This window comes from Colletotrichum graminicola, assembly GCF_000149035.1.
Source record: "Colletotrichum graminicola M1.001 genomic scaffold supercont1.2, whole genome shotgun sequence".
Taxonomy (NCBI): Eukaryota; Fungi; Ascomycota; class Sordariomycetes; order Glomerellales; family Glomerellaceae; genus Colletotrichum; species Colletotrichum graminicola.
The window spans coordinates 695,353-716,209 of NW_007361006.1; the positions used below are offsets into that span (position 1 = coordinate 695,353).

The 20,857-nt window shown below is 54.9% G+C and overlaps 6 protein-coding genes across 6 annotated transcripts; 2 read left to right on the plus strand and 4 right to left on the minus strand.

Annotated features, from left to right (window-relative positions):
• Nucleotides 1–3,870: 3,870 nt before the first annotated feature.
• On the minus strand, nt 3,871–4,962 carry GLRG_00669 (uracil-DNA glycosylase; the record flags this gene model as incomplete). Its single annotated transcript, XM_008091354.1, has 1 exon — nt 3,871–4,962. One exon carries the CDS (start codon nt 4,960–4,962, stop codon nt 3,871–3,873), a length of 1,092 nt encoding a protein of 363 aa, XP_008089545.1.
• Nucleotides 4,963–5,881: 919 nt separating this feature from the next.
• On the minus strand, nt 5,882–7,196 carry GLRG_00670 (uncharacterized protein; the record flags this gene model as incomplete). The annotated part of the gene is made up of 2 exons (XM_008091355.1): nt 5,882–7,026; nt 7,082–7,196. The coding sequence occupies 2 exons, from the start codon at nt 7,194–7,196 to the stop codon at nt 5,882–5,884; spliced, it is 1,260 nt and encodes a 419-aa protein (XP_008089546.1).
• Nucleotides 7,197–7,962: 766 nt separating this feature from the next.
• On the plus strand, nt 7,963–9,545 carry GLRG_00671 (F-box domain-containing protein; the record flags this gene model as incomplete). The annotated part of the gene is made up of 2 exons (XM_008091356.1): nt 7,963–8,358; nt 8,415–9,545. 2 exons carry the CDS (start codon nt 7,963–7,965, stop codon nt 9,543–9,545), a joined length of 1,527 nt encoding a protein of 508 aa, XP_008089547.1.
• Nucleotides 9,546–9,884: 339 nt separating this feature from the next.
• On the minus strand, nt 9,885–10,180 carry GLRG_00672 (uncharacterized protein; the record flags this gene model as incomplete). The annotated part of the gene is made up of 2 exons (XM_008091357.1): nt 9,885–10,017; nt 10,092–10,180. 2 exons carry the CDS (start codon nt 10,178–10,180, stop codon nt 9,885–9,887), a joined length of 222 nt encoding a protein of 73 aa, XP_008089548.1.
• Nucleotides 10,181–10,916: 736 nt separating this feature from the next.
• On the minus strand, nt 10,917–13,182 carry GLRG_00673 (uncharacterized protein; the record flags this gene model as incomplete). The annotated part of the gene is made up of 2 exons (XM_008091358.1): nt 10,917–12,119; nt 12,190–13,182. 2 exons carry the CDS (start codon nt 13,180–13,182, stop codon nt 10,917–10,919), a joined length of 2,196 nt encoding a protein of 731 aa, XP_008089549.1.
• Nucleotides 13,183–19,727: 6,545 nt separating this feature from the next.
• Nucleotides 19,728–20,634, plus strand: GLRG_00674 (uncharacterized protein; the record flags this gene model as incomplete). Its single annotated transcript, XM_008091359.1, has 2 exons — nt 19,728–19,835; nt 19,915–20,634. 2 exons carry the CDS (start codon nt 19,728–19,730, stop codon nt 20,632–20,634), a joined length of 828 nt encoding a protein of 275 aa, XP_008089550.1.
• Between the last annotated feature and the right edge of the window lie 223 nt (nt 20,635–20,857).

The window sequence follows — 20,857 nt, forward strand, 5'->3', positions numbered from 1 at the left end:
ACCTACCTGGCGCTCCAATATGGTGGGGTGAACCCTGCTACCGTCTCGTTTCGGACCTTCTTCGACCTTGCCTGCCTGCCCGTCTCGCCTACCTCCAGAGAGAGAAAGAGAAAGAGAAAGAAGAGAACATCCCGTTTGCTCTCAGCTGTCCAGCCACTAATTACGTGCATGCGCCACGCAAATGAACACACAAAAATTACCACCCTTGTTTGGGAGTCCGAGAAATGTCGCCGTGAATCGTGCCACTCGGCACTTCTTCACCACAAATAGAGACACCCATACGTATATTGAGCAGCACTGGCGCCTTGCTTTCGGGGGCCATCGGTCGAGACCCAGATATACCCATCGTTCGCCAATCGAAAACCCATTGGCTAGCTCGATCTTGCCGTCATTGGGCTGAATCCGAGTCATATATTTCCAATTCCCATCGCTCCCCTGTCACGACTCACCTCTCCATCGTTATTTTGTCACTGTAACCGAGCGCATGTGTCTCGCGCCATCCCTCGACTGAGGATCGACAAGGCATGACTACGAACACACGTATCCGGCAAGAGGCGTCTCGAACCTGTTGCTCGCTTGGCGACCTCTCCCTCCCGGCGCCCGTCCGCCCGCCCCACCTCAGTCCCAGCGGTCAGTAGGACAGCACGGAACCACTCACTCTGCATCGGTTCGATTGAACTCCAACCGACAAGGGACACAACAAGAGATTGGGATGAAGAAGAAACTCAAGAACAGAGCGCCGTCGGGAGTACTCGGGAGTCCCACGTCGGCCACTTATAATTCTGCACCGGATTGGGACGCCAAAAGGAACGTCGGCCGTCGAGGAAAGCCCATCGATCACAGCCATCTACGTGCTTCATGGCCACCCGATCTGCGCCTCTCGAGACTCCCGGCACCTTAGGTACTCGCCGGCAATACTAATAATAGGTTGAGGATCAACCTGTGTGAAGTCGGATTTGTTGCGCATGAGTTGGTGATACCTAATAGCACATACTATGTATTCCTCGTCGTAACCCCGCCGAGCCGAGGACCCTGTTCGGACAAGTCATTGGCTGTGACCCGTGCGCTTGATCGACGTGTGCTGGCATCCAGCTATTCGTAGGGATGGTGCTGTCAAAGCCTAGTGACGGGCAGCATCCTAATCACTTACATTGGGCATATCGTGCACGTCACTCCCCCCCCCCCCCCCCCCCCCCTTTATTTTCTTCTTCCAGGATTCGGCAGTCATTTCAACGATGGGCCTCTCCGCGCGGCCAAATGTTTGCTTACTTGCTTGGCGTTTACTATCGACGGAGCTGGCAAGGCCATTTTACGGTATATCGGGCTGATGGTAACACTGCTCCCTCGATCCAATCATCGGCGGGGCGCTGCAACGCTCGAGCCTCCAGCTGCTACGTGGGTATCTATCCTGGCACGTACGCATGAATTCACCTTGGAATAGCCCAAGGACCTTGCTTGCCTGTTTGGCTTTGCCCAGCGGGCTCCGAGTGGTTGGAACTAGATGCGAAACTCTCCTCTCGGCCTTCTTTAGGAGGAGATTAGTTACACTACTAATCAATCAACGTCAGAAACGTCCGCTCAGACTCCAACCAGCAGTCAGCCCAATCATCGGACGATATCTCAGCGCCCCGGCACTAAAGGGAATGAGGGTGCCGACTGTTGTCAGTTGTGTAGCATCCGCTCAAACGAAATGTGTCAGTTGCCAAAATGAACGATTTCGCACCTCCGATGACACCAGCAGCACTCACCAAAAGCCATGGCAGCCGCTGGCAACGTACTATCTGCAGATGAGATTGTCCAATGCCGCTGCATACCTCCTCTTTCTTCTACCAACATCAAGCTCCGGGCATGGCGCTGCGCTCAGCCCAGCCTTGCTCGGATCTGCCAAGACCCTTGTATTCCAACAGATGGCATGAGCTGTGGCACTAGATGGGACACCACGGTCCTTGTATAGCACCATGCGGCACAGTTCGAACGGCAGCAGAGCTACCTCTGATTATATTATAGCGCATTGTACCGAACAGTCTTGCTATGCCTAAGCCGGCTAAGGTTATGGAAGCCTTACCGTCACTTTGCTACCGTAATCCTGGAGCGCTGGGTTACGGCTTACTCGGCCGTCATGATCCGTATCGGCGCTGCAGCCGGAGTCGGAAAACATAAGAAGTGGGTCTGCACGGGGCTCGAACTATTGAAGTAATACATGGACAGCCTGAGTTCAGTATGGTAGATGGACGCACATTACCTCTCATCATGGTTTGTTGACTCGATTCGGCATGGCGCAGGACAAATCTGTACAACTTAGCCGTGTAACACCACGTCCAACTAGTTATGCCGGCCAGGTTCGTTGATTTCCTGCGTTCAGCGGCGATGCTGACGGCCGCAGCCACCTACAGCTTAGATACTGCGGCTCTCTTTACGACATGGCGGAGTTGACTTGTTGACGAATATATGAGAGGTTTACTAAGACGAGATCTACCCGCATAAGGGAATTGTGGAAAAAGCAACGAGCGGCGGTGGGACTTTGAAAGTTGTCGAAGCGTGACGAACGATCTCACTCAGCATCAGAGTACTGGGACGTCCTGACAGGCGGTGTACCCGAACGAAGGAACGTGGAGAGCGACGTGGCGAAGGATGCGTATGCGTCCTTTCATTCAGTAACACCCGTGTGACGTGTTCGAGGGCTGTTTGAAACCAAGCCGACGAGTTCAAAATGAGAGCGCCGATGATGGTGCATGTCGCGACAGTGTTTACCGTCGCTTCGTTGTCACGTTGGTAAGGTCGTCCACGACATATGTGGTACGTTGTGCTCGGGATTCCGCTTCTCCTCATCATTAGAGGTTCAGCGTGACCGAATACAGTCTCTGAACGAAAGATAGCATGGTCAGAGAAATACACTGAAGGCCCGAAATACATAGTATCTGCTCGCAGAAAGTGTACCCTTGCTTCGGACTACAGTAGCCGAGAATCGCATCTGGAATCGCCGTTCAAGGAACAGCATCCTACCCCTGGGTTCAACCTGACCTTTGAACGCCCTCTTCTGCAGCGTAATGTAGAAGAGGGGCTGCTAGGTTAAGCGTATCGCTGTCACCTCTGTGCACTCGGGTAGGTAGAAACTGATACCGGAATAATGCGGTTTGCCGTAGTGTTCAGAAGCACCCAAGGTATTACGCCCGCCGATTATCATGCACTACGTCTGGCAGTCAACTGTTGCATGAACTACCGACCCATAGGCATCACTACTACTTCTGGGGCTGCGAGAGCAGAATGAGGCCGGAGCGAGACGGAAATTGGCCAAGAGCCGTGGCTGGAGAGCGGGAACGTGACAGACGCCGGTCGCTGGGGACGTAAGCTTCGATGATGTTCCCCAAGGGACTTTGTACGACTGAGAGCGATGATGGCAAGTATGTGAAGAGAGCAGGAAGGCCGACAAGAGGGGAAATGACAGGGGAAGCAGAGAAGATGACTCCAGACGGAGAGAGAGAGAGAGAGAGAGAGACGGAGCAGTGATTTCTCCCGACTGACATACGAATGATCACAATATGACCTGTCTGGATGCGGTTGGTTGCCTTTCAATGGCTCCCATCGGTGGACATCAGTCTAGCCGGTTGAAGATAAATGGTCTTGTTACGTATCATTTATTAACATGCGAGATCAACCAAGATAGTCAATTGCATGGTCGACCCAGCATGCGTACATGCATGTTCTCCCATATACCAGCATCAGGCTGCATCATCTAGTGTTTACAAGTCATCACGTCATCCAAGCCATTCCTAGCAGATGATCGGAATCAAGTGGCGGTCTTCCCATGTCATTCCAAGCATATATACCAGACCAAACTCCGGGCCGGTTTCCTTCCCTCTCATGTAGTCATTAAGCCTTGTCGTCTTTGGGCGAATCTCCTTCGGCAGGGCCCTTGGGCGAGGTCTTGGGCTCCTTCTCCTCCGTCTCAACCTTTTCGACCTCGCCGTCCTTGTCAATCTCGACCTTCTTGGCCGCGCTCAGGTCCCAGTCGATCTCAGCGCCAGCGCCATACCGGGTTACCAACCACTCGTTAGCCTTCTTAAAGTGGCCGCAGTCGAAGAAGCCCCTGGATGCGCTGAGCGGGCTGGGGTGCACACTCTTGAGGACCAGGTGCTTCTTGGTGTCCACCTTGACTACGCGCTTGCCGGCGGGGGTGCCCCAGGCCATGAAGACAACGCCGCGGGTTCTTTTAGAGGCGACGAGGTCGATGACCTTTTGGGTAAAGCGTTCCCAGCCGCGGTTCGCATGCGAGTTGGCCTCGTGGGCACGCACCGTCAGGCACGTGTTGAGGAGGAGGACGCCGCGGTCTGCCCAGGGGGTCAGGAGGCCGCCCTTGTTGGGAGGCGGGGAGAAGGTTGGGTAGTCTTTCTTGAGGGCGATGTACATGTTCTTAAGCGAGGGCGGTGCCGGAGTCGGGGGACGGACGGAGAAGGCGAGGCCGTGGGCCTGGTTGTGGTTGTGGTAGGGGTCTTGGCCAAGGATAACGACCTTGACGGTGTTGAACGGGCAATGGCGGGACCTGCGCTCTTGATTAGGGCTGGTTGTGCCAAAGCCATGGGCCGCTGAAGGATCAGAAACATACCAAGAGTACACGTCCTCCTTTGGAGGAAACCATTTCTTTCCAGCATCTGATTCCCGGTTCAGGAAGCGCTTGAGATCAAGAAACTCCTTGCTGGTGACCTCGTCCTTGAGCAGTGCCAGCCAGCTCTCGTGCAGCGTGTCGATCTCGAGCTGTAGCAACTCCTTCTGCTCGGCCGTTAAGCCGGCAATCCATTTGGCCTTGTCAAACTTGTCGGCGGGCGACGCCTCCGGAGCGCCCGCACCACTCGCCTTGGCCACCGGCTTCGGGGCCCCGAAAAATGACATGATACTGCCATCTTGCTTGGGCTTCTTGTTGTCCGTGGCAGACAGCGTACCGGCCTTGCGTTTGAGCGTCGACATTTTTACGCGTGTAGAGGAGTAGGGGCACGAGGTCTGCCCGGAGAGAGATCAGAGGGAGGTGATGACGTAGAACAACAGCCTCTAGCCGAAGGCGGATGGAGTGGGCTGCGAGACTGGCGAGGCGTAAACGTAAAGGCTCGATTATAATGGATTTGGAGAAGAATCGGTACAATAGGTCATCAATGGAAACTATCAGTCTAGTTCAATGAGAAGCAAAACAGAACAAAAGTGAAGAGGAGAGAGGGAGAGATGTGATGTGGATGTGGGTGTGGATGTGGGGGAAGGGAGGTTGGATTCCTCGAAGCATGTACGGATATGTAATCGAGATTTCTCAGCCTTGGTTTAAAGGGTGAAATGCCGGCTTGCGGACCGTCGCGTGTTGACGCGCCATCGGCGAGAGAAAAAAAGTAATTAACGCGTCCAGAGGGTTTAAGTGGTTGGTAGCCTGTAGGGACGGAAAGCGGTCTAGGAGCTGCAGCCCTGCACCGGCCCCGGCGACTTGGTGCGAGAGAGGTGGATTGCCCCTTGAGATTCTGCCATTTGTCTCCTACTGCTGTTAGGACGAAACGAGATGGTGACTTCATACCCTCTAATTCTATGCTTCCTCGTTCATACATAATTGGTCACTGCGTCTTGTCAGCGCATATCTTGCGGGTTGTCTTGAATCTTGGTTCGTCTCCAGAGTCCATAAATCGAAATGTCAAGGAAGCCACTATGTGGGGGGTGGGGGGTTGGTATCATTACACTTCAACTACATAGATATACACTTTTTGGTTCTGCCATGTCTAACCCAAACCACCACGGTGTGCCTTTTGACGTGCTAACTCCAGGCCCCGGGTCTCTTCCCACTCGTCAATAACAGCCCGCTCAACGCCCGGTAATGCTTGGAATAAAAAAAAATAGTCGCGATGCTTCGGCATTAGTCTCTGTCTCTTCTGGACTTCTCGTTCACGCTCCTGAACGTCCGCTTCCCAACCTCGTAGCTGCTGATCATAATGGCGCAAGCTGGAGCAACTTTCAGAGTCCGGGGGATCCATCCTTTCCACAGGCCCCCGATTCCTTCGGTCGTAAATATGTGCCAAAGCAAGCGCACCATAGAGCCTTGCTCAGCTGCAGCCGCCTTGGTGGCATTGGCTCCGGCCGCCTGACGCGGTGAGTCACGGTAGACCTGCGTCCTGGTCTTGCCTACGTCGAACGGCATCGTCACTATCGACGCGAAACCGCCGGATACAGCACCAGCAATGAAGCTGTCCGTCAATGTTTCCGTGTGATTCTCCCGACTCTGAGACCGGCGCCGCACCTGTTGCCGCGAGCCTCCAGTTTCTAGAGTCCGACCGCGGCGGGTCTCTCGCATATCTGTCAGCTTGCCGCGGATCGTTTCGTATCCCCACCAGTACAGGCCCGAGAAGGGCACATCCCTCCACAAAGTCAAGGTCAGCCCCCTCCACAGCGAAGTGTAGCCACTGCTGTTGACCATCTCCTTGATGCCTCGGAATGTGTTCGCAAGATGGCCGGTTGTTGAATTGCCAGTCGATGCTTGCATCCTCGTGCGGAACAGTTCGATCGGACTAACGGCGGCTGCGGCCAGGACCCGAGCTCCGGCGCCAGCAACAAGTGGGGCGGTATCTTCGTTGAGCTTCTGGGCGATGGGACTCTTGTCATTGTATCGCAACCAGTCGTAGCCAGTGAAGTAGATGATGTTTCCAGGGATTGTCATCAGCAAAGTCGGGGAAAGACCCCTCCATAAGCTAGTGAACCCCTCATTCCGCGCAATCTTCCTCAGCCCGTCCATGGTCGAGCTGATTGTCTTGCGTTCAACCTCTGCGACGGCGCAATCGGTGGCCGCGCCGGTCGCGACGCCCTCTGCAGCTCTCGGCATTGCGAGGCATAGTTCAGAGCTATTGTTCATGAAGAACACTTCGCGACAGCACGCGGTAACTCCGAGGTTCGGTGTGTTGAAAGTTTTCAAGTTGTTGGTCGTCATAGCAAGTCGCGAGAAATCTACCGTCGGCGGCGTGACGTTCTGGGATTGCCATCGGATTCGGACAACATCGAGCGGTGTCACTGGGCAAGCGTGTTAGCAATGGCAGACGGGCCGAGGCGCAGAAGACAGTCTCACCTAGAAGCGACGTCAAAAGACTGCCCGACATGGCCGAGATCATTTTCTGCGACGCCGTAATATCATCGTCGCTTCCTCCGCCGCCATCGTTCCGGGGCGGGGCTATGTGCGCCATCGGAAAAGAGTCATCGGGATCGAATATGTCGTGATCCTGGCCTACGGTGGCCTGGTGAATTGTGGTCATTGCGGACAAGCTTGCATGGTCGGAGAGGTCGGAGCTAGGAAAAGGTGTTGCAGTCATCTGCTGTTTAGTGCAACAAGCGAAGTTGCGGATGACGGTCGGTAGGTGAGGGGAAAAGCAAGCTTTCACAAGATTTTATGGGAGAGAGATGAGAGAGAGAGAGAGAGAGAGAGAGTGTGTGTGTGTGTGTGTGCGTGTGTGAAGTTGACCTTACCCAGTTCGCCAAAGTCGGCTCGTCATGACTGCGAAATCGGGTGCGCGCTCCGACATCTGGTCCTCCCCAAAAAATTTGCCGGAGATAATGAAATGAATGGGTGGCGCGCGCCAGGGCGCCTTGCTGGCCGAGCCGAGCTCACAACCGTTTGGGTGATGTCACGGACCGAGCGCCCGTGCCAATTGGTTGGCCCTGGTGTGGCCCCCCAAATGTCACCGATAAGAACCACATCGGTGGGGACCTTGCCGAGTGACTACACCTCGGCGTGCTCTGCTTACAACACAAGGTCGATGATGAGTGGTCGGCTTTGACTACATATCATCTCGGCAGATTCACTTTTACAAGCGAGTATCAAGAACTCCGAAATCGCCACTCGAAACTAGCACTCTGGTAAATCTCGACGTTCTCTCTCGCCCATGTCGCTCTCACAGGATTGACGGCCCTCTACAGCTCAGTATCCCTGAGCATCGTGTCCGTCTCGCAATTATGGCAGACCAGCCGCCGCCGCTCGATTCCGAGCTGGAGTCGTTTCGGCAACAATGGCGCTCGGAACTCAAGACGAAGAAGACAGTCCTAGAACCCCAGTCTTCACAAACCAATAAGAAGGCCCCGTCATTCTCCAACCCATCCGTCCTGGTGGAGAGCTCAAGGGCCGTAGTGCCCAAGAGACACCAAGTAGAAGAAGATGAGGAATATGCCCGCTCCCTGGTATTTGATGAGCCGGTACCTTCACATTCACCTTCCGCGTCTGCTGTGGAGGAACACGCGCCCAGTCAGGTTGAGGAGCCAGTATCGGCCTTGGATCATTTTGAGGCAGCCGTGGAGAAGGAGGCGATCGGAAGCTTGGGCGATAGTCTGAAGCTGTACCGCAAAGCTTTCAGGGTCAGTATTCCACTTTTCCATCGTCGATGGGACAAGAAGCTAACCCTGGGTTGAAGATGGACAGCCGGGTGGACTTGGCATATAGAAAGAAGCACTTTCCTCCAGCCGCCACAAAACCGGCTCAACCGTCGGCGTCAAACGCGCCAACAGTAGCGGGGAAGCCGCCAGAGACGCAGCAACAGACCATGAGCGAGCTTATCGCCAGCTTCTCCGGGCTTTCCGTGGCCGCAGCGCCTCCGCCAGTGGAGGGAGATCCGGCGCCTCCCTGCCCCATCGCAGAAATGCCCCAAGAGATTCTGGTCCACATCTTCAAAAGCGTGGCTGTCCTCGACGTCGGGGACTTTGTGCGCCTTGCTTTGGTATGCAAGCGGTTTGCTTACATTGTCGCCACCGAACAGCAGATCTGGCGGCGCATCTGTCTGGGCCCGGAGTTTGGTTTCGCTGGAATGCATTACCACTGGCAAAGGGGCGTCTTCTGGGAGCCTCTGGAGCAAGAGGAAGACACGGGAGACCTGGAGTACGTCAGCATGGAGGAGCTCGCGCAGCGCCGTAGGGAAGAGAGTGAGGCCACGACGTTGGCGCTGCTGCCGGAGATCTATTCGTCTTCATGGCAGAGGATGTTCAGGCACCGGCCGAGGATCCGGTTCAACGGCTGCTACATAAGCACCGTCAACTACATCCGCCCCGGTCAGGCAGACGCCAACCAGATCACCTGGAACACCCCTGTGCACATCGTCACGTACTACCGGTACCTGCGCTTCTTCCGCGACGGCACCGTCATCAGCCTTCTCACCACCGACGAGCCCGCCAGCGTCGTGCACTACATGACCCGCGATCTGCTCAAGCAGCACCGCGGCGGCGGCGCGGCCCACCTGCCGTCGCTTGTTATGCAGTACGGCCTCCGCGGGCGGTGGCGGATGTCCTCTGTGCTGGACCACCCGGATGTGCCCCTTGGTGAGACCGAGAACGATCTATTCATCGAGACGGAGGGGGTCGGGGCAAAGTACACGTATAGGATGCATTTAGAGGTGCGGAGCGCTGGGAGCAAGGGCGCGCGGAACACCAAACTCATGTGGAAGGGTTTCTATAGCTACAACAAGGTGACGGACGACCTGGGCGAGTTCGGGCTGAAGAACAGCAAGTCCTTCTTTTTCAGCAGAGTCAAGAGTTACGGCATTGGGGAGTGAGTCCTCGCTCGCGCAGTAGACGAATGAAGCTCGAAGTTAAAGCTGGGCTGCTCATTTTCCGCAACTTTTGGAAATACCAACCTACTACGACGTATATCCGCAGCATCTTACAAATTATACTCATCGCAACACCTTACCACCTTCACGGCCGTCTCGCACTGTGTTCCGGATCTTGGCCCACCCATCGCTCCCCAGCGCCACCCACAACGGCACCTTTAGCTCGGTCGTAATCCCGCTCCCATCGCCTGACGAGCTCTAGCCTTCGCCGCGGCGTGGCCCCGTACACCCGGACACGCGAGGCCGGATCGACGCCATCTTGTGGAACGCCTGGGTGCGGAACTAGCCCGGCTTCGCGATAAGAACCTTGAGACCGGGGGCGAGGGTTTCGACGTGCCTCGACGGGTCTTGACGGCGTTCTTGGGGTTGCTTATTCGAGCGAGTCTCTGCTTCGCCGGGAATTGGCGAGGGGGCTCTGGGGCCCGGGAGGCTCGCCTTCCAGCGCGAACTTGCTCATGTAGGACGCACCTCTCCCTGAACAGATCCTACGCGTTGTTGATCTCGACTCGGACCTTGGTCTCGAGCGCCGCGACGTCGAGCTCCATGATACAAGCCCCGGTGTCCCGCAAGCGCGCCATTCTTACGTCAGCACGCCCGGTTCGTGATGGCGATGGCGTTGTCGTCCTTGACTGTCAGCTTCCTCGTCAGCCCTTTAAGGATCTTGATCCTACCGTATGTCACCCACATGAGCCAGTCAGAATCTACAAATTCATCGATCGAGCTTCTTCGTTGGGGAGATGAACGGGACGGCACAGAGCGGACGAAGTAGCTGGTCCTCCATGTAAACCCGGCTAGACGGTTTTTTTTTTTTTTTTTGCTGTTGCCTTTGATTCTTATTGATCATAGATTACGGCCCATGCGCGGACCTGGAAAGTAACTGTGACTTGTAAAATGTATCAGACAGAATGCTAAATCGCTACATTGATGGCAAAACGCCCCGACACCTCGCAGAATGCTGGTGTTTTTTGATGTTGTTGTTCCCTTGCTTTCCCGCTTTGCGGGCCCCTTATCCCAAGTGATGTGAATAGATAGATATAAAAAAGTGCACTATGTGTTTACGATGTCTTGACAAGGCAAGAATATATCATCGTAAGCAAATAGCGATGATGGATGCGCCTAAATGCTGTGATGAAGGCCCGGGGCATCAATGCTAGGCCTCTCTGTAGAACAGTGCTGTGAAGATCACAACATGGCGAATTCGAGAGAGTTGGACTACTGGCGTGGCGCTCACAGATTGGTGTGGCGTCGTGAAACGGTTCAGATGTGACAGTAGGAATATGGCTAATAGGGCGGTTAAGATCAGACCTGGCCGTCTCACCGTGGCGTCACCCTCTTTCCGTCCAGGAACTTGGGGCTTCTGCTGTCGTAGTAGATATTGGGGACCTCCTGCTGTCGTCGCGCCTCATATACCTGACGCTCTTCTTCGTCGAGAGAGAAGGCTTTCTTCAACCAGCCAAAGGCGCTGCGCTTCTTTTTGAGTCGTTTCTCTCCGCTAGCCATCATTTTCGAGTCGTATGTCATTGTGGTGACTGTGCTCAGCATACTTGCGCCCCCAAGACGAGACGGCACATTTCTCTGGTGTGCGGAATGGTACCCAGGGTGACTTTCGTATAGCGACCTAGGCTGCGCACCCGCGGTGAGTGGCCTCTGTTGTAGCGGAGAGTGAGGACTTGCTTGTACAGGGCGGTAAAATTGATGCTCGGACCGCGGAGAAGGTAGCACAGGTGGCAAAACCGGGGGAGAAAGCTCATTGGCCGTGGGATAACGCGGCCGTTGTTCAACATCTGATCCATAAGCCGAATCCGGGGCCTGGTATTCTTGAGGCGATTCTTGCCTAGTATGGGGAAGATCTCTCGCTGGCGGCGGAATCAGGATTGACTCGGGTGGAGTCGTCTTCAACGAGACACGTTGCCGAAGCGAGGTCCTCTTTGACAGCATGGGCGCTTCTGGCTGGGGCTGGTTTCTGGCTGGTTCTGCCGTGACAGGTGACGGGATAGGCTCCGGTGGTTGCGGGGTATACGTTCGTGGTTGGAGAATGTAAAGCGAGGCATCATCCAGGGTCACCTCCACCTCTACATCACTCACAGGCTCCGACACAGGTCCATCGGGGGCCTCCAAGGTCAACATTGGTGTGGTTGGGTGTGCACTCCCGCTGGCGCTGCGCATAGTGTTGCTTGTGTGTGTGCTACCATATGAGTGCGTGGTTCCGTGGGAATTCGATGACTTCTGTGAGTTTGAAGTGCTCTGGGAGCGTGTGGTATGAAATGAGTGCGTCGTGCTGTTCGAGTATGATGTTTGATGTGATTCAAATGACTGCTGGCTTGGAGAAGCGGCCGGTGATGGTCTCTGCAGCGGCATATCAAAGTCAAAAGACGTGGCGCATGAGCTGACGCTGTACGCGCGTAGGGTTGACCGCCTTATAGCCCTGGAGGATGGGGGTGAAGACGGCGGAGAGTTGAGCGTGGCTTCTTCGGTTCGAGCGCCTTGTAAAGGTAAGGTGAAGGGAGGAATACTGGCCTATAATCTTGTCAGCATCGCGCAAGCGATAACACGCGAGGCTTTGACTCACCCAGGTCCTCCGACTTACTTCGCCGGCCTTCTTACTCATTTCTGCCACCATTATCCCAAGCTTGGTGACCAGAGAGTTCAGCTCCTTGCCACGAGCCTGCAACTCCACGAACGCATTGTACCAGCCCTCGGTGTTGCCCTTCATGGCAGTGTAAATGCCAACGAGGTCTGAGCGATCTTGACGCCAAGTGCCCGCATTTTGCTGACCCAGGTAAATGGCAAACTCCTTGGTTGCGGCCAAGCCCTGCTGCACATCGTTGTCGTACTGTTGGAGCTGGACGTTGGTGCGGGCCACGATGTGCTCAATCTTTTCGTTTCCTTGAACGATCTCGAGCCGAAATTTACGACCTTCCAGCATCTTTTCAAAGGCATCTGTGTTCTCCATGGGCAGACGGAGATAGTCGATCCTCTCCTTAATATCCTTGGTCGCCTGATCGAAGTCTTCCATGACCACTTCAAGAAACTCATCCACCTCGTCGATATGTCCCTGCAGGATGCTGACAACCTGAGCCGCGCTATTGGCCATGCCATGCAGCAGCAAGTACACACCGAAGGATATCTGAGCCATAAGCTTTTGTAGCTCATGCTCCCGCTGGCCAGGCCGATATCGCCAAAGCATATCGGGCAGATCGTCATCGCGCTCCTGGCTGATGAGCTCCTCGCGACGACCCTTTGCGTCGGCAAATCTGAGCTTTGGCTTGTCGGATGGGTTACCATCAGCGACCTCGAGAAACGATTCGGCAAAGGCTGCTTGCATTGACGGAATGGGATGGTAAGGGACTTTGGGACCGGCCAGTGCTGGGGATCCGGGGCTGGTTCGGCATATGCTGCGTTCTGGGATCCGGGGTCCGGTTGCCGTAGTGGGCGTCCGCTGAGCATCCTCATCGCTCTCATAGATGGGCGAAGGATGGCCGTCCGACGGAGGCAAGAGAACAACGGGGATACCCAGACTCAAGTCGAGGCTATTGCTGGCCCCGAAGGACATGCGCGGAAAGCCGGTCGATGTAGCCATGGCGTACAGGAGCTGCGTCGCGGGAGCTATCGACGAGCGGCAGAAAGCATTGGTGTGCGACGACTGTCACAGCCGCTCGACGAAGCGGGCGTATCGGAGGATAATCGGTATCGTAGGATGTGGCAGGGCGAGGAGCCAAGCTGGTGGCGCGCAATGTAGGACGCCGTGCGACGCGGGCGCTTAGGGAGAACAGGTTGTCGGTCGGAGGCGAGGAATAAAGGTCGAGGTTGGGCAAAGAGGCAGCCGCGCGAGAGTTGGGTAGAAAACAAGGCTGGTGTTCAGCAGTCGCACATAGACATGACAGGCAGGATATCCCCTGGTTGGTGAGGGGGCTGAGAAGGAGAGGGGCGAGTAAGAATAGATCCGGGGTCGGGTCGTCGTAGTGGTAGAAGAAGGGTGGTGGGCGAGAGCGAGCAAGGAGGTAAGGCCAGAGCAGGTAAGGTATAGAATATAGTGCGAGGTGGGATGTATTAGTATTACGGCCTAGGTTGGTTGAGACTAGGAAGCGAAAAGATGAAGAATTGCAAGGGCCAAGCGATGGACGAGGGGGGGGGGGGGACGCGGAGGGTTAGTCTTGGGCGACACTGGCGGAAGAGAGCATTCCAGACGAGGCTCGACCGGCCCCAACGGCAAAGACGCGTCGACGACAGCAATGAGTGAGGGCAAGGTGAGCGAGAGAGGTGTATAGTGAGGTCGGAGTTCTTGGGACGTTGGAAAACGAAAAGGGCTTCCGGTTTGAGAAAAAGCGCAAAGGAAATAATAGAGCAAAGAGGCTGCTCTCTGGCTGGAAGATGGATGGAGAGGATGGATGCCCTGGACAGCAACGCCAAACCCTGGGATGAGAGACAGAGTGGATGAATGGCTCGAATGCTGGGGAGTAAGGTACACGAAGGCAAGACCGACCAGGGCAGGTAGTGGTGGTAGTGGTGGTGGTGGTGGGAAAGGAAAAAGGAAAAGAGCAATGTATCTTTCGACGCTACCCACTGTACGGATACCGAGGAGTGTAATGGTGGGACTACCTAAAGTGGTAGTGCAAGGTACGGAGCGAGGTCAGTTCAGGTACGGATACATGAGCTCAGGTATCCCTACCCGAGATGGACACGATCTCAGGAGGGCAGATCAGATACCGCATACCCAAGTCACCACTAATAGGTACTTATGTATGGATACTAGCTAAGTATATAGTAGGTGCATTCTAAGCCCGTGAGACAAGGCACCGTAGTTACCACAATTCCTAGGACCTGTCTGTAAGGTTATCTATCCATCTAGAGCCCTCCATTCTGGCTTGACGCCAACCTGTCGTTCATGGCCATCACCAGGGCTTCGACATGCGACTAGTGTAGAGAGAAAGGGAAAGAGAAAGAGGACATCAAGTGCTACTGTGTACGAATATCGACCTAGTGCTGTTGGTTGGCACTGGGTCTGACAGTGACATTGGTGGACATTTTCGGTGGTGCACACATGTACATTTCCTAGTGTTTGTGCGCGGGAGAAACCTGCCTACCTCGGGTAGGTAAGATACTTGCTGTCGTATGTATCTATACTTGACTGTTTCGACCACCGCCGGGACAGCGGGGGGGAGACGAACGCTTCGCTGAGCTCCCTTTCCCCTCCTCCCAGGAACACGTCCTTGCGTGTCCCATCCGCGCGCGGCCTTTGTTGGTTGTCTTTGTCACATTGCTTCTCCCATTATCCGTACTGGGGCCTTTTTCTTACTTTCCCTTGGGTTTATTTTCCTTCCTTTCGCTTCTCCTCCGGTCGCCCATAGCTATAGCTCGCTCATCTGGACACCCAGCCTAGCGCACACGGGATTCGTCATCTTAGGTAGCAATTCCAACCAGCTAATCCCCTTGTCCTGGCAATCGCATCACTCATCTACCTACACAACCTCCTTCTAAGGCAGTCGTGTACTAGTAGGCGCCTTCATGTACCCCCCCCGGCGAGCCGAGGAGGGTGGAACCTAGCAACGCCCGCCCACCGCCTCCTTAGAGAGACTAGAGACTTCAACATGCACCACCACCATCAAGTATTTCCCTTCACCCCATGTCGCCAGTCCCCTTTTCGCACTTAGTCTTCTCTTGGTTGCAACCCAGACCCCTGAAGAAAACGGGGGAAAGACATGGCAGGACAGAGTCCCATACCACCACTTGGCCGCAGGGGCCCTCGGCCCAGAACCCCAGACCAACTTTGATGAGTCTCACCTCGCTCATTCTCAGTTGCCCATGCAGTCGCTTTGGACTTTAGCATCCATGACAGACGGTGGCAGGACATCCTGAACCTGGAACTACTACTATGTACATGTCACGTCGCGGCAGCGTTGCGTGCTGCACTCTGACGGGCTTTAGTTCGCCCCTTGCTCAGGCGCAGACTCAGGTTCAGGGATCGCGGATGCTGTCACGATGCGCGCAGCGCAACCAAGCACGCCGGAAACCACCAACTTCGGTGGCCTGATGGCCATATTGTTGCCGACCTCTCCCGGCCCCGTTCATCGTCTGCCCCCCCATCCCGGATATTGGGCTGCCAAGCTTACAATGATAAGGATAAGGCGATGGTACTCCGTATAGACAGAGTAAAATGCAACGACATGCTTCCGGCTCTACTAGTGACTGACTCCTGTCACCAAATACTGAACACTATACGGCGATGTCTGCAGATGCTGTGGCTGCCACTCTCCCGTTCAACGAAGGTAATAGAAAGAGGAAAAAGGAAAGAGCGGAGAGGGAAAGTAAACCAAATGAATGCTCGCCCGCTTCTTGTTCCATCCCTTGCCTTACATCTGCTGCCGGTCTAGGCACTGGCATGTCTGGAACACCATCGCCGCGGTGCTGCCATTGTTGCCGCCTGCGCCGATGAGATAGATACCTGTGGAAGGCATGTCTTGCTTTCTACAGACGTGGAGGGAAAGGTATCTATATGTACTAAAGTAGGCAGGCATTGCACTGACACACATGTATACTTGTATACACACACACACACACACACACACACACACACACGTATATACACACGTATATACACATACCGTACTCCGTACGCTAGCACAGTTTACCTATGTACGCACATTCTATTCGGCAGGTCGGCAACCAGCGCAAACAACCCGTAATGCGTAGCCATCGAGTTGCGATTCATGCGTGCCATGTTCACTGTGAGAAACAGACCTGCCGCCATTGACCCAGTAAACGCGCGCTGCAGTTCGTCAGCCACCAAGCACGGCGACTTTTGCACCTGGAGATGCAGCCCACAGCACCCGTAAAAAAAGAAAAAGAAAAAAGACTATTTGCTTGGTGCAGGGACGAGGCTCGATTGGGATTGAACCCCTGCGGATGGCAGCCAGTCTGGGACTTGGTCTCATTACGCCCCCTCCTCATCATGCATCCTTTTGTCACCCGCTCTCTACCCTCTACCCCATTCCAGTAGGCATCATCCGGCCAATTGATAATTCGACCCCATATGACGGGATCAAAAGGGCAACATGGGGCACTTGATCGGGCCTTAACGTGCGGGAGCCCCTCTCTCCCTGTCTCTTGATCTACCTACTGAATATTTGGGTGTCACACATGGTACCTAGGTACTCTGTACGGAGTACGGATACGCAAATCGACTTTACCGTCGTCGTGCTCCGTTCGACCTGCCATTGGGTGTCCATGTGGAATGGCATGTGACTTCTCTCTGCAACCTTGCTCCTGAAGAGGCGCCTTTTCTTTTTTTTTTTTTCTTTTTTTCCTTTTGTGACTGTCGGAAATGAAATAAAGTAAAATAAAATAGGGATGATCATTGGTACAACCAAGAAAGCGTTGTAATCGGCTCTGCTTGTTATCGCCAGATTGCTCCTCCGAATCGCCGCCCTACATCATCCGCCCGGGACTGCACTGCACGCGTCGCCGAGCGGCAACTGCATTGGCAATCCCTCGACCACTACGGTACACTATCCAATGTGCATCTTTTTACAATGGTATTTACACTACCACATAGACTCTGTATATATGTATGCCCCGCCAGTGAGAGTGGCAGCTGCCGACGTGCCTAGTCTCCAGCCTCACGGCCTTTGGTGAAGCGGCGAGGCTACGCCTCCTGACTCTCAAACCGCCGACCAGTTCGCTTCACGACGCTCACCGTCTCTTTGTCGCTGCTTGACACGAGACACAGGCTCACTGTCCCGATCGATCGGTCTCATCTCCCGTCCAGAGCCCGCTTACTCCCTTTGGCCGGCCCCCTCTAGGGGGGGAGAACGTTATGTATTGATGAAATAGCACATTTGGCGTCCACACCGACCAGCTTGGGCTCATGGCCCCGCCCCCCCAAGGCTTCATTGGCCGCCGTTCAGGATTGGTCACGACATCCCTGACGTGTGGCTCTACCGAAAAAAAGATGAGAAGAGACGAGGAACCGGAGACAGAGACGAGATGAACGGACGAGCCCCGTTGAGTTCGTTCGAAAACCCCTAGCGCTAAGCATAAACCTCGTCCGTGCGGACAGCCGTTCCAACCATGGAAGCTGAAATTTTTTACCTAGGTAGCGCTCCAGAACTCCATCCAACAAACAGAAGCTTCGCTCCCCGAGGGGTTGGAGCCGTCGATCTCAGCCCGGATAAGTTGTTCTCTTCTCCCCGTCCAGGTCTAGTGTACCACACGCGAAGAGCGGTGGCTGCTGTGCGGCCCATTGTGGCTCGTAGAAACCAATAAATGGCCCAAACCGAGTCAGGCCAAGGCTTCTTCTCAATTGATGACTGATGCTGCCTGCTTCTGGCAATAGCCAATATTGGGTCGACGGAATATTGGTCCTTTCGATGATTGCCAGTCCACATCTTAAGAGACGAGTACTACATATAGACTACCTACTCCGTAGTTGAATACGACATAGGAAGATGGGTGATGGGGGCCCTTTTCAGGATGACGGGCATGACGACGCGACATGGACCACATTCTACAGGGCCTGGGTGGGACTCGCGCGATGCTGCTTCCGTGTTGCCGTGGTCAAGGGGCTACTCACTTGTCAACAATATGGCTACACTGTGGCTCCTGTGGGACTACTACTATGTAAGGCGTTGGTCTCCTTTCGGCCCCTCGCGCTATACGCGGATACAGGTACCCGTCTCCATCCAGGATTGATTGCTTCTTTGCTGGTTCCCCCACCAAGGGTCGGAGAGTGGTGACCACATTGGCGTCGCAAGCGCGGAAATGACGGGCACCCACGATTGAGCCGTTTTTACACAACAAGCGCGGGCTGCAAGGCAATCGAGTTCCCTTATGGCAGGCACTCTTGGTTGGCCCTGGACAAGTTCTTGATCGACGGCCGGCTCGTCTGGTGGATCGGTCTACAATCTGCTAACATCCAGTTGCGAAGAAACCCTCTCTGCCTTGCCTGCTCCTGCATGAATGAGCCTCACCCCGCAACACGCGCGTCTCTAGGTACCGAGGGAATGGCAAAGGCGTGACGAGTTGCATGAGAGGGCAGAAGGATGGTAAGCCATTTCAAGCCACAATGGCTTGCATATGTCTCAGCCTTGGTATCTCACACTTCTTCTCAGCGTAGGTAGCTAGCTGCATACATACTCCCCCTCCTTAACCAAGTCAGCGTTGGCTGTTGGTACTGGATAAGAGACGCAACTAATCCTTCAAGCCAAAATTAGTCACACCTGCCGTTCATCACGGCTCATCCTCCATCCCACAAGCGCCAGCCATGCAGCGCGGTACCGCAGTCAAGAGCCCATGTATATCTGTCTGTACACATCTAGAATGACGAGTAGACGCGATCCTGTAAAGAGGAGGAGTAAGTAGTACCTGTAGACAAGTTCATGAACCTCGGCGTCCCTCACCTTGCCCCCCCTCCCCTTTTCTTCTTCTGCTTTTTCTTCTTCTGTTGTTCTTTTCATTCATTTTTATTTTTTAGGCCGTATCGCCCTACCCCATACGTCCACCCGCCCCGCATCATCTCCGGCCAACTGCAGCAACGGTCAAGACCCTCTTCAAGGACCGCGCCCCTGGACCCAGAAAATCAAGAGGCCACTTCGCTTTCTCCAGAGGCCGCTGAATCCCTCGTCGTGTCGTCGCAATCCGCGCCCACTCAACCATCTTACGCATCGAGCATCACAACGTTTACCGTCGACTCCAGCTCCGTCTCTGCCGGACCCCCCGTCCGGTGTGCAGCTTCAAGGCCATATATGCATTAACAAGCCACATTCGGCAGGTGGTTACACATACTACGTATAGCAGCGACCACAGGAGATAACACGGACTCGGCTGTACACTGCCGGACGCGACATCAAACCCATCACCATCATTTTCAGGATCGGGACCAGGCCACCCCAGCAGCGACGTGATTGCGCTTCTCGGGCCAGCCGCGCTCACCCCTGCAACCCAACGACCCATACCGAGGGCCAAGCCACCTCCCCTTTCAAATCCCTCCCTCTCCGGTTCGTTGTTCGTTCTGGAAATTAATTACCCGCCGTTCTGGCTCTCAACTCCAAAACTTCATCATCACAAAGAACCAGAACAACCAAGGCACCAAAGGCCCTTTTGTCGCAAGACTCCACGAGGCAGACCACGATGCTCGCTGCCTTCCGCCTCGGGACGGGCCTGTGGGATCCGTCTCACCGGTTCGAAACCTCCTGGCTCTTGTCTCCTTACCAGCTGGGTGCTTGTCGCGCGCTCATTGTAAGTCTTGGCTCCCCCCCCCCCCCCCCCCCCCCGCGCATCTCGGCGAATCATAAACTAACAATACCGCCTACAACAGAGTCTCTACACCTTTACCGTCCGCTTCTTCGTCATCGGTTGGACGTGTTCTCGCCCCGAGTATGGCGGGTGCAAGGCCGTCGGCCAGAGCTTCTCCTACTTCACCGTCCTGACCTACTGGGGTCTGAGTTTCTACTTCCTCATCTCGGCTATCCACACTCTCACCTACGCCCGCACCGGCAGCCCGCTGCTCGAACGCTTCCCGCGCCCTCTGCAGGCACTGCACGCCTTCTACTATACCACTGTCACCACCTACCCGTTCATCGTTACCATCGTGTACTGGACCATCATCTACAAGGCGCCGTGGTACCCCGACGAGTTCAGCGCCTGGAGCAACATCTCCCAGCACGGCCTCAACTCGGCCTTCGCCCTCTTCGAGATCGTGATCCCACGCACCGCCCCCACCCAGCTTGAGTGGCCGCACCTGCTCTGGCTCGTCATTGTCCTGGCGCTCTACCTCGCCCTCGCCTACGTGACCTACTACACCCAGGGCTTCTACACGTACAGCTTTCTCGACATCCGGGCAAATGGCAGCGGCACTGTGGCCGCCTACATCGTGGGCATCGCCGTCGCTGGTATCGTCTTCTTCCTCGTCGTCAAAGGCCTTATCTGGCTGAGGATGTGGGTGACGGAGAAGAAGCTGGGCATGGATGGTAATTTTGCCAAGCAGCACTTTCTCAGCCACGATACCGAGCTGGGTACCGTCAACTCCAAGAACTGAGGTGAATGGGACGTCAAGGTGCTTTTTGAACAAGGAGAATCTAAACCACCAACCTACACGATATATTTATGCATTGTGAATGCGTCCGACGATTGCTACGGAGGGGGTTGGCGCATGGTGAAGGACTAGGAGCGGGCACCGCGCTCTTAATTATACCCCCAGGGATTTGTTGTGTCCCATGTCATGATCCTATCACGACTTAAAATGCGGCCCAGAGGAGATA